This window comes from Semicossyphus pulcher, unplaced genomic scaffold (genome assembly GCF_022749685.1).
Source record: "Semicossyphus pulcher isolate SPU_LCO1_2020_fin unplaced genomic scaffold, fSemPul1.0.p SCAF_19, whole genome shotgun sequence".
NCBI lineage: Eukaryota > Metazoa > Chordata > Actinopteri > Labriformes > Labridae > Semicossyphus > Semicossyphus pulcher.
Window position 1 is genome coordinate 10,872,417 of NW_027211692.1, and position 18,685 is coordinate 10,891,101.

Below are 18,685 nucleotides of genomic sequence, written 5' to 3' on the forward strand. Positions count from 1 at the left end.
TGGGCCCTGGAAAACCTCCGCCAGACGACGTCAAACGTATCATCTGGCGGAGACCAGGGAGCTCACTCGCTAAACTACACTTCCTCAATCTAGGACGCCCGCCTCCGACGTCATGTGTCGTTCTGAATCGTCAGGTTTGAAATGTAGACTGCAGACCTGAAGATTTTTTTAGACGATCCACCGCTATAATCTCATCATATTTCAGATTCTGTACCGCTCTGAGTCATTGCCTGCAGTGAAATGGTAGTATTTCACTCCAGCGTCTCTCGCTGGGCCGTTCAGAGGAAGGGGCACAATGCATGCTGGGTGTTGTAGGAATGTAGAATGGGTGAAACCACAAGCTGTTTGGACAACTTTCTCCACAGCTATGGCGCCAATTTTAAATATTATTTCTTCTATCGATTACAGAGAACACCAGCTTTGACTGACAGTGGCCTTTTCCTTTTGCTCCTTTAAGCTTGTAAAAATTCGGCCAAAAAAGAGGTACGGCTTTGTCCACAGGGGTCGCCAAAATCAACACAAACCGAAAGTTAATCACAGGAGCTTTAAAAAACCAGCCCTTCAAAATGTTCTGTTTCTTCTCCTTTTAGTAACTATATCTATAAAGGAAACAGCTGACTCATACCACAAGACATTTATTTTTGTGTATTTATCAAAAATATATTTAATCAAAATACCTTTTAACTTAATTAAATTCAAGCAATATTTTTAAGCAAATCAATGAAACTGTCTTCTCCTTCACAGGTCACCTTATTGTTCGTCCTCCTGCGCCCTTCCTCCTCTCACCATGAGCGCCTGGGTGGTAAACAGGAAAGGAGAGCCACAGTACCGCCGCCACTTTCTGACTGATAACAGCACATTTCACGGTAAATCTCAGACACACACACACACACACTACTACACAATAATACTATGTACAATATGTTCACTCTGATATGTGTATGTCATGGGAATGAACAGTAGAGGGAGACTCAGCTCCACTATGGAGCCTTAAATACTTCGTGTTTGCTCTTGACTGCAGACAGCCAGCCAGGATTCAGTCTTGTGACTCCAATAAAACTGTTTACTGATTTCTGGGGAATTAAACCTCCTGCCTAGAACCAAATACAGGCTAGATCTTGAGATTTTTAAGGGTAAAAACAACATCTGTGCACAAGTAGGCTGCACCAACAGTCTTTACATTTCTCTTTGTGGGTGATTTGTGCATACAAATATGTCAACAATGAGGCCAAATATGTCAAAATTAAAGTCAAAAGTGTGCAAAGGAACGTGCAAAATTTCCGTCTGCTTGAAGTGCGTATAGAATAATAGTGCATTAATTTCCTTTTTATCCTCCTTAAAGCTAAAAGACACCTAATAGTATCAATTTATCAGGATGTACGTTTGGAGGCGGTTACGCTGCACGCTGACTGATCCTGCAAAAAAAATAAAATCAATGACAAATCTGTCGCAGCTAAAGCACACAGACCACTTAAAGTTCACCTTGACTTACAGCAAGGGTCCTTATCCCGCTCCCTCACACCGAGTGTTTTTTCTGCTGCTATGGAAGAAATGAGGCTTGATTGCTTCCGCTCTCTGCTGTGGATGATGGATTGACCCGATTGATGATTGACGCTTCGTCTTCCGTCATGCTTTGAAAAAAGGATATTATCGCTTTTATGGGATTTTTACCTATTTTTTGAGATACATTTCTTCAATCCAAAGTGACTCTTCTTCCAGAAAATGAAAAGCTTACTGAGCATGAAATGAGAATGCTTTTTTATAAAGTCCCATAAAAGTGAGATCACAACGCCCTTGCGATCCATTTAAGATGTCATATTCTGATGGTAATCTACAGCTATTATGTGCAAAGGAAAGAGAAACTGAACAAGCTATCTGGGAATAAATTGCCCGTTGTATCCTTACCAAACTTCATGACCGTGACAGCTTCTTTTCTTGTCAGGCCGAAACCACTTTAACACAGATTTCTTTGTCTTCGTCTTCCCTTTATTTCCACATGAGGTTGCTTCGCTCTGCCTCTTTCCCCTTCCTCCCAGTTGTCTTCAGTCTTTTGTGAATGACAGAGTGGCTGATGGTTTTTGTTTGGCCACGGTACATAAATCAGAGTGAGAAAAGGGGGGAGGGGGAGCGGGGGCGGTCTGTCATCAGGCAGGTGTGGATGAAAAGAGATTTGCACTGAAGTCAAAGTGAGCAATCAGTGGCAAACCTCACATACTTACAAGTACACAACATATACATGGAAACTCACACTCAAGAGTAGAATAAACACACACGCGCACACACACACAGATTTTTTTTTCTGTTCTTCCAGACAGCACGAATCGATTTGGTAACCCCGGCTTCTGGCTCGTAGTGTTTGAACTCACTTCACATACACACACACACACACACACACACGTGCACGCGCGCGCCCAGTGCTGCTATAATTGTCTCCTGCAATCCTAAATTAAATAGCTTTAATGTGGACCAATGAGCAGGACTAATCTGGGAGCTCCACAATGACCAAACTTTCATTAGCGAATTGACTCAACTAGGACGAGACACTCGAGGTTGGACTCGCGCACGCACACGCGCGCACACGTAGACACATTTTTTAAAAAGTACCTGTTAATTAATGTTTACGCAGAACTTGCGTGCTCTCTGTCTCCCCGTCGCTCTCTTGGGACTCCGGGGCATCCTTCTTATTCCGTGAAGCCTGTTTCCAGCTGTTTCTTTGAGGAAGCATCGATACCTAAACTGAGAAAGACAGAGTTATATGGAGCGTAAAGTGGGTCAAATAGCTGGCGTTCCTGCGCACTGGTGACTTTTTCTTTCTCACGGATATACACGGAGGAAAAACTGATCAGAAACAACCAAAACAGGGAGACAAGAGTTCCTTTTCAAACTGTCGCTGAACCAGACTGGCGGGCAAAGCTGATGAAATGTCCAAATGGCCAACTCAAGCGGCTAAGCCACAGCTCCGCGCGCTATCATTCACTCTCACCCAATCCACGCCAGTCTCGCGCTCTTGCTTATTAACAACCACTCTCAGTCGAGCGCGTGAGAAATCGGATTATCGTTCTGCCTCTGTGTTGTGCCTGGTGAGAGGAGAGGCTGTGCGCGCGGAGGCTGTGGATGTGAGAGGCTTGACTCTGCAGAGCGTTCAGTGAGGCAGGTGCTGAGGAGCAGTTTGTTTCTGGGCTCGTTTATTTTTGGGACAAACAAGTGACACTATTTGAACGTGTAATCATCGTGGAGATAATGACCAGTCAGGCACGTTTTCATTGTTTTTCACACCGCTTCAACCAGGATATAAAAATGATGCCCAAAACGCATGGAGGGAGCGTGTGAGAGCAACAACCTAAATGGCAGAACTCGAAGTTTGCAGAAATCTCAGTTTGGAAAAGGGTAAGGGATCATTTTCCAGCTTTTGGGCGTTTGGTTTATTCATCTGTCACTTATATATGATACTCAAATATGTGTGTGGTGCATGCATTCATTTGGACGCCTTCTGATATTGCAAGCAAGCTGAATGCTCATGCGTAATTTCTCCTTTGCGCTTGTTGTTGAGGAAAAATTGCATCCCCCACGCTGCTCACACTTGAGAAGAGGGATCTTAATTGAGGATTGTCAATTTGCAGGAGGGATTCATTGCGCAATAATAAATGTTTATTGATATTACAAGCATAAGAATTAATTACATAGTATGACACAGTCGAATTGTTCTGCGTGGATTTCTAAACGGATGTCAGATGTTGTGAGTTAATATGAGAGCTCTTGATGAAGAGCAGCAGTGGAGCAGCAGGACACTGTCCCTGGTGCTGAAAATACCCCTTTGTACTCGTCACTAGGGGGCAGAAAAGCCTCTTAATTTGTCGTTTTGACTTCTCGGCCCTCAGTGCATAGAGCACATAGGTGTAAACCTGCCACATCCTTTACAATCCTTCATCCTCTGATCTGTTCACAGAAATCTAACAATGTCTGAGATGTTCATAAGTTCTGTCATTGAACGCCTTGGTAAGAAGATGCCTGAGAGACTGACACAGCGAATCCACATGCCACAGCTCAGTAGCAGAGCTGGACTGGACAGAAATAGGAGCCTCTTGAAACCCAGGCAGGGCATGTTAGCACCGCACAATGTGACAGAGCTTTGGGTCGAGCTTTGATGGCAAAACTGAAGCCCCAGCAGTCCCAGGGCTATTAGTGAAACCCTTTCGCTCTCTGTTGAACGCTGTCAAAAATGTGGCGCATCACTGGCAGGTTTGGCAGTCAGTCTGTCAGTCTTGGCCCCGGCAGCCCTGGTGTCTCTTTATCTTTGTGAATGTCTGGTGGAGAGAAATTATAGACAAGTGGTCCACCGCTTCATTCATTTTGGCAACGTTTGTGCTCAGAAGAGGTGCATGCCACCATCATCATCCCTTTGCTAAAAGGCGAGAACATGATGGAGGAGGAGAGGTTTTGGACGATCATGCATGGCTGCTAATCTCCTCCACATGGAGGAAATGGCTTTTCCATGTAAAATGTGTTTTTCCTCACGTGTCTGCCGTTCTGATGGTGATGAATCTCAGCACCCCCCTTTGTCTTTCCGTCTTTTTTATGTGGCTCCAGGGCAGAGAAACAGCTAACTGCCACCACAGGAACACGCTGTCATCCTTTCAGCTCTTTTCACTATTTTTATAGGATTTCTTGCTATTTTCAATCTCCTCTCCCTTTCCGCTCCTTAACACTATTTCTACCAAAGTGTCAGTGCTGAATACTGGGAGTGCCAAACGTGTTGAATTTCTGATCAAATAGATGAAGATTCAAATCAAAATCTTAATTGTGTATCAGTCAAATTTCAAACATCCTCCTCCCCTCCTCTTCTCAGGGGAGAGCATCAACCCTCAATTCTTTTTGGTATGCATCCTTTGCACCAACTTCAAGAGGCTAAAGCTGGTAGTGAATATCCAATCAGGTCCTCATATAAATAAAACTCTCCAGGATATTGATTCTGAACCTCGAGCCACGTCTCCTCATCTTCTCCTTTTTACCTGTTTTTTTCCGGTTCGGCTGACATGTGTCACATTTGATATATTATTAATCATCTACATCTCTCATATTCAGGAGGACATTAACACGCTTCTTTGTCTTTTTTTCACGTGAGCCATAATTTGCATTTACATTGAATTTCACTGCCGAGGAGTTACTGTATCTCCATGCATGTTGAATTAGCCGCTGGCACATCAACCCTTTCTTTCCCTCCAATCAAGGATGTGAATGTTAAAGAACGATAAACCTGCTGGGAGTCTTGAGGCTATCATCGATATATGACCGCCGCTGGAAGGTTTCAAAGTGCTTTTATAGTGTTCTGTGTAAGCGAGAAATAGGAATCAAATTATCCATAACCATTTCTTTGGCTTCGATCCACTCAGCAGTTAATAAGCTCCCCACAAGCTCGGTCCACTTTATATACTTAGCCGACACTTTTAGGCTTCTTCTCCGTCCTGCAATGTAGCACCAGTAAGGCCGTCACATCTCATCAGAAGCTGCTCAGATCAGACAAGTTTGCATAGCAGTCTGGCTCTGCTGCCAAAGATACTGTATCTTCACCTTCCCACAGTCATCCAGCCCGGGTTCGGGAAGAAGAAAGAAGAATCCTTTGCAGAAACAGTCGACATCAATACTTAAACTCCCCCCCCACACACACATATGCACCCACACACTCACACACACACGCTCACATTCAGGCTTCAGTACCTGCTTTGATGTCTGTGCAGTGAACTCCTCCACTCGGGGAGCCCCCTGTAGCATCTCTGGTGAATGCATTATCATGCTGCAGTTGTCATGTGTTTATTTTTATTCCGGTGCTGCTTCACACCCTGCTCCCGGAGGGGACCTGGGAACCCATTTGTAACGTTGCTGCTTCCTTGAGCGCTCTTAATTAGGCGAAGTGCCTGACTGGGAGATAAGAGCGTGTTTTCCCTGTGTTTCCTAACCTTTTATGTCACTAATGAGAGAGTATGCCGACGTATTTTTGACTTCTTGCGTGCATGTTTTGTATAATTAGTTCGCTTTAAAAGGTATTTATATTGGAATTTGTCCCTGGAGGTGTGAATCGGGTTGGACATTAGAGTGTGAAGAGCTGAAACTATAGCGAGGAAAAACTGCTAGTGATATGCTGCCAGTTCCTTAAACAAGAATTCACTATTGTTAGCAGCAGCTGCTTATCAGTGTCACTAAGGATTCTTTGTCATTTATGATACATACAGTGTAAACGTAGGCAGGAATGATTATGAAAACCTCTAATCCTTGAGTGTACAGCCATGCTAGCAGCTGAGGAGGCTAGATTAGCTGAATGCTCACATCAAATGATATGCTAACGTACCTAACAAGATGCTAGTATGTTTAGCGCATAACATTTTAAACATGTTTGCCATTTTGGTTTAGCATGTAACCACTAAAAAACTTAAACTACTTGAGCTAAATGCTCAAATCAGTTTACATGCTAACATACCAAACATGACAATACTAGCATTTTTAGCAGGTGTAAAGTTTATGCTTGCCATTTTGGTTTAGTAGGTTAGCACAAAAACACTTGAAACACTTGAGCTAAATGCTCAAATCAATTGATATGCTAACATACTTAACATGACAATGCTAGCATTTTAGCTGGTATAAGGTTTATGTGTGCCATTTTGGTTTAGCATGTTACAACTAAAACACTTAAAATACTTGAGTAAAATGCTGAAATCAATTGATAAGCTAACATACTTAACATGATAATGCTAACATTTGTAGCAGGTAGGCCTATAATTATGTTTGCCACTTTTGTTTAGCTTGTCACTAAAACATTAGAAAAACTTGTTATGCTAACATATCAAACATGATAGTGCTAGCATGTTTAGCAGGTATAATGCTTACCATGTTTGCCATTTCGGTGTAGCGTGTTACCACTTAAAAAACTTGAACTACTTTAGTCAAATGCTCACATCAATTGATATTCTAACATACGAACAATGATAATGCTAGCATGTTTAGCACGTATTATATTTCTGTTTGCCATTTTGGTCTTTAAAAAACTGCTAATTAGCACTTAATATGAAGTATATCTGCTGGGAATGACTTGTAAAAGAGTTGAGAATTGTGACATAATAAATTAGTTTTTTGGGGCGTTCAGTCGTAAACACCATGGGAACCATGAATGTGTGTACCACGTTTCACAGCAATCTATGCAATGCTCAGAGATATTTCTATAAAGCACTGAAATTTAAACTGCAGAAGGAAAAGTTCAGGAGTCACTGAGGTCATTTCAAAACATTGTCTAGGAACCATCATGACAATTCAGCCAGTGATAGATATATCTATCTGGCTCAGAGGTGGACTGACAGACCATTACAGCCATCCTTGGAGCCGTGTCTCGATTACAGCATCAGTTATTCTTCTACCATTTGGGCATGTTAGACTTTTTGTAGATAGTACAACGGCAGAGACTTGAAAGGAAATGAGGGAAATAGAGATTCAACAAAAGTCTCCATTCAGAGGGATGTTGCAGTTAAAGGTCAGTGTCTTCACCTCTATGCCGCAGGCGTGCCCTTGTTTACATTTTCCTTACAAGTGACCTCTTGTGGTTGAGTGAATGATGATGTTTCCTCTCAAGAGCAAAGGCAGAAGTAGAGAGATGTTGAAGTGCTCTCGACCTCTCAAGAGGGACGTTCGTTGGTTTGGGTGCACAAATCCTATTTTCCAACCATCGTCAACATTCGTTTTTTATAACCATGAGTGGGAGTTTTTTCCTAACACCCACCATGTAGTTAAAACTTAACCAAACATTAACTATAACAAGAGTGCTTAATGAATGCCAGTAGAGAAAAGGCCCAAATTAACATCATGGCTGAGTGACCCGCTCCAACCCTTCTCAAACAATCTGCATCATGTCTTTGTTTCCTTCCAGTTACGAACATGAGGTTGATTAGAGACTCCAGCTGTCCCACTGGGATGAACGTGAATGTCTGTCTATCTGTGTTAGCCCTGACTGACGAGTGATTCAGGCTGCCCTCCACCTGTAATGCATGTTGGGAAAAGCTTCAGGCCTCTATGACTCTGAACAGAAACACTGACTGCACTGACAAAATGAATAAAAGAAACACTCTTTGCTCTTGTATGATTCTCATGCTTGAGTAAATATGCAGTTGTCACTTTGTTGGGCCTCGTGCGAGTGGAGCAGTCGACAGTGTTTTGGTTTTAAGACTTGAGATCCGGACTGTCACAAATGTGCTTGTGCCGTTTGTCCCAGCATGGTGTGGCCTGATTTCCCCTCACATTCATCCAGAAGTCATCGTCGGTCACAGAGCTGTGCGCCTGACTCACTTAATTTCATATGCTGTTGAATGTCCACAGAGAAAACAGTGTTAACAGAGTGGAGACTGGATGACATAACCCAATATCATGAGTCTGTGTACAAAGATGAGATAGGATTACATGTGGTGTAATTTACAGTCATCGTCTTTGCACTGGTCTGTTGATATAAACTCTTGAAGCTTAATTTTTCATGTGGATGCACAGTCTGATTTTTTTTGTTGGACCGCTTGTGGATTTTTGTTTTCAAGCAGCAACAATTGACTTTGCCCCCTGAACAATTCTAAAAGCTTTTTACACTCACCCTCTGCACCAATCACATCATTCCACTACAAACCCAGCTGGCCTGAGACCTGCATCCCTCTTCAGATCCATTTCTATTAGTGTAAAATTCTACTCTCCCTTATTTGATTTTTTCCGTTACATCACTGCCGTGTAATGCCGTTACAAGCGGGGGTATTTTTGGACTCTTTGGGTTTGTGTGCTTGTGGTAAAATCTACCTTCAAGGATTGGAAAGTCGGGCTATTTTATGCCACTGAAAACACTTTCCCGTAGAAAAAGGCTGACATTATTCCCTGAATTTGAACCATTATTGCTTCTTTCTCCTCTTTATGTCTGCAGGCTTTTTGCTGCACCTGAATAAAAGCTGCGTTAGTGCATCTTGTGGAAGCAGAGACACTCCTCATGTTTTCAGAACCAGCTCACTTCACAAATGCAGCTGCTACTGCCGACAGTCTTTGACTATATGCAGATCATGAAACCCTGTCCTGGTGCGGCTTTCACGGAAAAAATCACAAACAGTGCCCACTTAGTGACGTATTTTCCATCCAGCAGTGGTTGGTCTGCCAGAGAGGGTAGGTGGAGCTAAGCGGCTGCTTTTCCGGTCTCTGCAAGTGTGTTACATATGCGACACTGTTTGGATATCTGGGAAGCGTGCTCCCGCAATTACTGTTTATCACCGGGTGCCGCCAAAGAAAACAAAACTGAGATATTTACTGAGATTTACCACTTTAATTTTTTACTTTGGGTGCTGGTTCAGCTCAGCGGTTAAGCTGCACGGCCCAATCAATGAGGCTATAGTCCCCGATGTGGCGGCCCTGGGCTCGACCCCCACCCTCTGCTACCTGCCGCGTGTCATCCCCCACCCTCCACTGTCCTCTCACTTAATAAAGGTATATAAAGGCCAAAAACATAATCTTTAAATGTGATACATAATGCTTTATAAGGGGTTTGAATTCTTTAGACTTTAAGGACGTGACTAAGTGTTTTTTAATATGCAAAGGAGAAGAAGAACCTTGGAGTTTTAATATTTTACTAATTATCATTCATCACTTGTTTGCACAACTAAAACCAACCAGCTCTGCTGCACCAATAAACACAAGCTTCCTCTTTATTTGGGAAAACCAGCTTTGTTATCTCGTGATAACAAGAAAAATAAGTCGAGATCTCGAGAAAACGACCAGAAATAACTCGTTATCACGGGAAAACGGAGTAATAATAAAATGTATGGATGCATGTCCGTTAAGGGCTTCCGTACTACTAGTTTTCAGGATCTACATTCTTTTCTTCTCACCTCCCTTTTTTCTACCTGTCGCTTCTTTTAAAGGCTGATATGATTGGTCTACCCCTCCTACTTAAAAAGCATTCAGCTTTTCTTCTCCATTGCGCACAGCTGTGCCTGGCATCAATAAAACTGCAAATAAACGGGGTGCTGGTTTAGCTCAGTGGGTAGAGCTGGCGCCCTCACATACAGAGGCTACAGCCCTCGATGCAGCAGCCAAAGGCTTGACTCCTGCCCTCGGCCCTTTGCTGCACGTCATCCCCCACTCTCCTCTCCCCATATTTCCTGTCTCGCTGCAGCTGTTATTTTCTGTGATTTTCGTCTGTATAAATACAGACGAAAATGGCCCAAAAAATAAGCTTAAAAAATAATGGGGATGCATCCATTTGTGTTTTATTCCAGGAAAAGGCCCTGTGGGTGGAATCATTTTACTCTTCTTGTATTGTGATGCTCCCTCAGAATGGGGTCTTTATGTTTGTATGATCTAATACATTTAAATGTCAGTTCCCATAGTTGATCACGTTTGAAGAGGAGTTCACCCTCAGGGGAGTGACGCCTGCGTGAACTAGAAGAGCATTTAGTGCAAGATGGACAGATGTGCAGACTCTTCCTGTAGAACACACAAACACCCGCACACACATGTCCCACATGTCAACCCATTAAGTCTTCCTTTTATAGTGCATTATCATGAATGTCATGTCATCGTTCTTATCCTCATAACCTGGTGGTTGACCCTAATGAAACCCAGACGATATGCAGAGACACACATCTGCTGCACTCTCCCCCTCCTCCTCATAATCACTCCACAAACAACAATACATGAGCTCATATATGCAGAACATCAGGGGAGCATGTTGGCAGTCGAACTGACACAGCAGCACATGTTCCGAGCGAGTCGTGAACATCAGAGAGAGGTGGCTGGGCACGGCAGCGGGCAGGAGAGGAGACCCGCAGACAGGTGGGAAAGTGTGTGTGTTTTCAGAGGGAAGAGTTGAAGGAGCCGCCACAGATCAGAGGACGGATCAGAGCAGGGCGAACAGCAGGAGTTTTTTGGGGTGCTTGTTTGTTGTTTGGAGTTTGGAGACTTGCTGTCTGAAGCCGGTCTGGACCGTCGGTCGAGTCTGATGTAAGGAGAAGTAAAAGTGTTTTTCAGACTCTGCAGCTACAGGTGGAGCTGAGTGTGCTGCACGCTGGGACTGAGCTGAGAAAGACTCCTACAGGCTTCTTATTTTCTGTGGAGGAAATGGAGGAAATCTGTTCGTCTCTTTTTTGTTCTGCTCATAAAGAAAAATCGTCTTTTATTTATGGTCCGGGTAAAAAATCTGCCGTGTTAACCGTGGCGACTCTCCTGGCTCGTAACGTCTACCACATTAGCGGCTCCTTTGCTGTGCCACAGAAATGCAGGCTCACACAAATTGGTAAGTTAATGTATGAGTGTGAGTGTGTGTGTGTGTGTGTGTGTGTGACTTTGCACACTATCATTGGGCATGCCTTGCAGTAAAAAACCCATTAAGACTCACTGATAAAAGTAAGAGCCTTTTATTCATGTGGATTTTACACTTCTCAACGCTTAAATGCACATATCTTATCTAAAAATGTCTAATCCTTGTGTTTTATTACTCTGTTTTCTACAAAGTAGATGTGTGTGTGTGTGTGTGTCCAAACATATTGCATATTGAACACATCGCCTGCTGCTATTTATATCACAGGAAAAGAGCAGGAGCTTATGTTTATGTATCAGAGTATCCCCAGGATGATTGAACCGCTCACTTCCTGCAAACCACAACTTTGAACCTGCAGACGTCTTAATGAGTTGTTGCTCAATACATGCAGGAGAAGACTTGTTTGTGTCGATTTCTGTGCATTATAGGGACAATTATGTGTAAATGTCATTCAATTTATCCTGTGGAATCACATCTTGATTTAACTTCTCCACACAAAACAAACCTTCAATGAGCAGTAAGTGAAAAATGAGGACGCCACGCCTCCGTTCAGACTGTTTTATATCAGGTTGATTGCAGTGTTTGTTGTTTCATCAACAGTCAAACTGGCTGGGAGAGTTGGGGTGTTGGTGCCTTATGTCACATGAATAGTGCATGAAGGATCAGGCAGATGCTGCTGAATATGAATGTATGTCGTTCTGAATAAATTATGGTAAAACTTGGACTGTTGTCCGTTTCAGCTTTCACCCCAAAACAAACGCTAACAAAGGTGTCATGCAGGATTCAAATATTGGCTATAACTGATAATAAAATCATAGAAATTAGGTAACTTGTAATAAGCATTAATTAATAGGTAATAAGACCCTTATAAGTTCTTATAAGATGCTTATTAACATTAGCTATATGTTAATAAGACTATATGTGTTAATAATACTATCATGATCATGTTTATTGTTAGATTATTAGACATTTATAAACACTAATAAGAAACTTGTATACAATTTTAAAGCATATTTAACTGTTAATAAGCACATAGTTAATTGATAATAACTGCATAATAATAATAATAATAAGAATAATCATAAAGTATGTATTAATCTTATTAAAGTAACTGTAAAGAATAAGACATTTATAAGCACTTAAACTTTAAACAATTTATAGACAGCTTAAGAGTGTTAATAAACGCCTTATAAGTGTCGTAATAATTGTTTATAATAGCATTAAAAACTCATTCATTGAATCTTATTATGCCATTTTTAAGCCTTTACAGTTACTTTATTAAGATTAATACATACTTTATTATGCAATAATGATCAATTAACTATGTGCTTATTAATAGTTAATTATGCTTTAAAATAGTTTCTGAGTGGTAATAAATATCTTATAATCTAACAAACATGATCATGGTACTATTATCAACACTTATATTGTCTTATTAACATATATCTAATGTTAATAAGCATCTTATAAGGACTTATAAAGGTCTTATTAACTATTAACTAATGCTTACTACAAGGATCTTAAATATAAAGCGTTACCAAATGATGTTGCAAAGATGCATGAGAGGACATCTTTAGATTTCAGTTCAGCTTTAAAACGATGAATGAAAACTGCTGCCATTGTTTGCTGTTCCGGCCTGACCTGTATTGTATGGATCTAAGTGAGGTCGAGCTTTGTTCATCAGGTTATCACAGATGCGACTCCGTCACCCACCCTATTAAAATATGTTTGATTTGCCCGGGCCTCTGTGGCGAGACACGGCTTTGATCTGCTCTCTCTGCTCTGCGCCGACACAGATGAGTTTTTTAGACGTGCACGCACACAAACACACACGCATGCAGACTGTTCTTCACTCAAAAGTTAAAGAAGCCTAAAAAGTAGACAAAGAAAAAGATACTTGAATATTATACATATTATTTTATTCTCTTACCGAGCTGAAAATCAAATTTTTTTCCACTTGGTTGGATTTATCGTGTCTTTTGAGTCCTTTTCTGTCAGATTGCGTGGAGGGAATTTGCACAGATTCCTCAGCCACAGACACCTGGAGATCACCTGCATATAAATGCCAAATGGGGTTAAGAAGACACTGTATTCATTTGTTCTGCAAGACAGATACTAACATGAATGGTTTTAACTCAACAGTAAATCTAAATCCTCATTCTCTGACGGTGTGGGCATTGATGCCTGAGGGAGAGTGGGATATTAGATGGATTTGAAGGTGTGAAGAGCGTGATCTTTTGATTTAATGGCTCTTCTGAGAGCCACTAGCATTCGTTCTCATTCTTCGATTACGAGACAGCCTCTTTTTTTTTTTACCTCTTCTGCTTTGCAGTCTTCACCCTGACTCGGTTTGAGATTTGACTCTCAATGATCCTTATCATTGCTGCTTGAGAGTCAAGAGTGTGGAGAAGGCCTGCAGAAATGTCAAGGATTACAGAGGATAGATAGACAACCAGAGCACCGACAGACGGGTGTGTGTCGACTCTTTTTAAGTTTTGACTCAAAGAAACCGACACACACAGAGATGAAACCCATACACGACAGTCCTGTATTTCTTGAGAGCTGCCTGCATGAATAAAAAAGCAGACTTCTATATTCCCTTTCAGCTTTCTGCTGTGAAATATATCTGACTGCCTTTTGGAAAAACCCTTTTACATATTTATACTCCAGGGGAATTGTGGGAGAATGGGCATGTTCTCTCCGGTGACAGTGAGCAGCATTTATTCACTTTGGGCCTGATTTATCATGTTAGATATCGGCGCACTGCAGAAGTGCCGCTGGAAGCTCGTCGAGTGTGAGTCAATGATTTTGTAGACGGAAAAAGAGAAAGACACGCCTGTTCACCGGAGCAGGGAGTGTGGATATGATCAATGCGACGGTGAAATCACATTCGACAGCGACCGCTGATGAATTCTGTCCTTAATGAAGCTATGAATTTCACAAGTGGCTATATGAGATAAATAATGCAGCAAGGCCCGTGTTCTTGTTTATGATTAATTCTTCTTCCCGTGTCTCTCTGTGGCCTCATTGTCTCGTTATTTTCTGCAGCTCTGAAGACGTCTAACAACACTATATAGTATACCATCGTACAATATGAGCTTTTATTCAATCCTCCAATATGATAAATGAGCATATAATTTGTATGATAAATCACAAAACTTAACTCAAAGCTCGATATAGAATATGAAGTGCTTCACAAGTAATGACATGCAACAGACTGCAGTTGCAAATTGCTTCCTTCTAAAGGGGGCTGTGCTGCGTCGAGGACTGTAGCCTCTGTATATGGGGAACCTGCTCTACCCACTGAGCTAAACCAGCACCCCTTATCAATACTTATATTAACAATGGATTAAATTAAAGTGTTAAATGTGTAAGGGCTAACTCACAGTGAAAAGCCAACAGAGAAATATCATCCAATTCTGCAATTTTTGCCAGCTTTTTAGCGTCTTCCAGCTCTTTGTTTTTGTTTTGTGGCCCAGAATCGAGCAGTACTAATAATTCCTGCTGCCAAAGACACCCATTTTCTGCAATATAGCACTGATACATGCTCTGTACTCTACATGTCCGGCAGCAAACAAGAGAAAGATCCAAACAAGCTAATGAACATTTAGCAGCTAAAGCTAAAGCTTTTTCCATCCAACAAATTGTGATGGCAGGACGACCGGGTCAGAGCATTGACCGTCAAATTCCCGAGATCTCAATCCAAAAGAGCGTCTGTGGGATGTGCGATCAAACAAGTCCGATCCATGGAGGCCCCGCATCGCAACTTACGGGACTGAAAGGATCTGCTGCTAACGTCTTGGTGCCAGATACCTCAGCATACCTTTAGAGGTCTGGTGGAGTCCATGCTTCGACAGGTCAGGGCTGTTTTGGCGGCAAAATGGGGACATACTCAATATTAGGCAGGTGGTCATACTGTTATGGCTGATTGGTGCATATTCAACAGGTAGACAAAAACCTGAATCTAAATGATGGTATGTGTTCGATGGATGTGTAAGTAGGCAACTGTTTGCTAGCAATTTCAGCTTTAAGTGGTAATGTGTAGCCTACATGCTGGGTTTAACGCAAATTTGGCTGCCCTCGTCAGGCCAAATAAGATGGATTCTCTTTTAAACCTTTTTTTTTTTTTTTGACATTTCTCTTTTTTAACACAATATTTTTTGTCCATTTTGCCATTTATCAGATAGGACAGCTAAAGTGAGACAGGACATACTGGGAGAAGAGAGTGGAGGATGACATGCAGCAAAGTGCAGAGGGCGGGAGTTGAGCCTGCAGCTGCTGCATCGGAGACCATAGCCTCTGTGCATGGAGCGCCTGCTCCACCAGCTGAGCTAAACCAGCGTCCCTTTTCTCGACATTTTTCATTTAAAAAAAGACGAGTTCATTTTATTTACAACTGCTCTTTTTTATACGCCTTTAGTGTTTCAAATCAGATGTTTACATCAATAATCCATTGTACTTAAACAATCCAGTGTAGCAGCTGTAGTGTGCTTTAAAAGGCGACCTTTGTAACCACTAATCTCAGATAAACCTCATGCTACCAGATCTCTGTATCACTATACAACAGGCACATTCTGTTTACCAGTGAATTGCTGCATACAAAACAGCTACCTGGACTTTTGGTTTACCTTGACCTTGAGTGGATCCTTCTCAGGAAGCCCAGTTGGAAACCCGTCTCGGTAAACCAACAGTGATGTGTGAGAAAGTGAGAATCCCGAAGGAAATCAGACACCAAGTTCACTGTTTTATTTACATGGCTGCTTGTTTCTCTTCCCACGTACGGGATCGTGCTACCATCATGGCAGCATGTGTGACCATCAGCGCATTCATGATTTGTCTTGGGAAATAATGGACAGGTTCAGGCTCAGGTTCATGTGCTCATGCCTGTGCGTGTGTGTATAATACCGTCCCTGAAGTGAGCATCTATGACTCCAGGAATACTGAGAATAAAATCTGTGTCAGTCTGAGTCTTTCCTCAGGACAGAGCGCGCGTTAACAAGGACTCAGTGGGAGCTCTAAGTGTTCTTAAACAGTGTTTTTAATCCATGAGAGGTTTGACAGTAGTTGTCTTTGAAGATAATCACCCATGTCCTCCCAGAATCTGCCTTTCTTATGGTTTTTTTTGTGTGTGTGTCCTTATAAGGAAGGATTACAAATGTCCTACAACTTAGAACATTTTGTATTTCTAATTTTACCAAGAGGCTAACAGGCTGCTGCAGTTTGTAGTTTACCCTGAAGACTTTGAGTCACTTGGGTCCCTCGCCAGTTTCTCCAACCTAGCATGCTTTTGATTTTATGCAAAAGAAAAAACACATTTGGGATTAAATGCATGCATGCAGAACTACGTTAACACATTCAGTTGTGGGAATCATCTGAAGCATGCAATCTAATTCTTGTAGTATGACTGGTTTTCTGTTGAAACAGTCAGAAGAACTTTATTAATCCAGTGGGAAATACTAGTGTTTGAAAAGTAATATTGCACATGATATCAAAAGTTGTATAATAGACGTATTAGAACAGAACAATTGCACATGATAACGGAGAGGCATGCTCTATGTTCCCTCCTGCCGATTTGATACAGGTGTTCTGTGGTGCTCATCGGTGACGACGATATAGCCTCTGGGGACAGCGGTGAACATGCTGGGCATATAGCCGACGGTTAGCGATAAATGACTTCCAGTCAAGACTTCCTTTCCCGTGTGCTGCATTGCTACAGAAAAAAAAAAAACAGAAGCTTGTTGAAGAAATTTCAACATCATGAAGCAGTTTAGTAAAAAGTCAAACTGAAGCTTTGTCAGGTCTGTCCTCAAGAGGAGAAAAAAACTACTTTTAAAATGCTCGTTGGTTGAATGGAGGTCAGTTGATAATTTCTGATGCATTCGAGGAAGTCGGGAAATCTGAACGCTGAGTGGCTTTCATGACACCGCGTCAAGAGAATTTATCTCAAGTTGAATTTTAGATCTAGAACGGATTGTTATCTGTTAGCATGCAGATGTCTGTTTATAGAGATTAATAAGAAGCTAAATTGTTGTCAAATCACGCTGATGTGAGCACGGATGCCGTTACATTCTGCCTGCTTTTGCTCTCCACACAGACTGTTTTTCCTGCATACGCCGCAGCCTGCTGATATGTGACTGGTCAATATTACCTGGACTACAAGCGTACTACAAAAAAACCCAGAACACTTCCCTTACAAAAGATCTACGCCCCTGCGTACAGATTCTACATTTCTACGTAGAATCTGTAAATAGAGATTATGTTATATGTAAATAGGCCTGTGTGGTTTTTGAGCAGAGCAAAATGTTAGTTTATGTTACACTGACATCTTAGTACAGTCACGTTGAGGAACAGTTGGTAGAGGAGTGTAATGCCCTGTAGTACTCACCTCCCTTTATGGCAGTCTGGGAGAGCACTAAATGAGTTGCTGGCTATCTTAAGACTCCCTTAGGTGGAAGCAGTGGTGTAGCCTAGTATTATATAACAGAGCTGTGCAGCAATCTAAATCAGTATTCATAGTTTTTCTGTATAAAAGACAGAGTGATAAAGAGAGAAAAGTGCAGGATCCAGCTGTTTTAGAGCTCTATACATCTCAGTCTCTGCTGCTTCGACATCTCATTACAAAATCAACATTTTCAAGATGTGCACTTTCTTTTGGCTTTTTTTGCCTTTATTGTATAAGATGGCTGAAGACAGACAGGGAGTGTGGGGAGTAGATAGTGGGGGATGATACGCACCAAGTGATCGGCAGACCAGGAGTCGAACCTGCGATCAGTGCGTCGAGGACTGTAGCCTCTGCTCATGTGGCGCCTGCTCCACCAGCTGAGCTAAACGAGCACTCTGGTATTTTTTTCATATTTCACTGCGAGAGAATAATTTTAGGACTTGGCTCCAGGCCCTGACAAAGTTGACAAGCATCTGCCTGATTATAGTGTCCTTAAGAGAGTCACTGAACTCGCAGCAGCTCTGTAAAGCTGACAGCTCTTTTGTTGTCACTGTAGTAGTTAAAGGATATACTGGATGAGAATTTGAATGGTTGTCATGCATCTGCTCGATATTTTATTAGAGAAAAGAAAGGTAACAATGGCATATTTATCAGACTTCAAGATTGTGAAATCAAATGAGTTAAGTGCCCCTTATATTAAAGCTATAATAAGTGTTTTTTTTCCTTGCATTTTGTCGACAACACATTCAAACTGGGCCCCTCCTCCTGGGCTCTTCGTCACCAGAAGCTCACTCTCACTCTCACTCATGCTAGAACACGCCCACCCCGCCGAGCTAACACCAACAGCATCACGGTTACCTTTGGGCTACCCTGCTAACCACCAGTTACCTCTGCGCTAGCATGCTAACCGTTGGTGAGCTTGTCCT

General features: G+C 42.0%; 1 protein-coding gene across 1 annotated transcript in view; it reads left to right on the forward strand.

The window, feature by feature from the left end:
* The first annotated feature begins 3,129 nt into the window (after positions 1–3,129).
* The window catches only part of plch1 (phospholipase C, eta 1), a 58,333-nt gene continuing 42,777 nt past the window's right edge, over positions 3,130–18,685 (forward strand). The window contains exon 1 of the mRNA XM_069668817.1: positions 3,130–3,387. Within this exon, the coding sequence (XP_069524918.1) occupies positions 3,345–3,387 (43 nt within the window). The 5' untranslated portion in view covers positions 3,130–3,344. The remainder of the gene's footprint in view (positions 3,388–18,685) is intronic.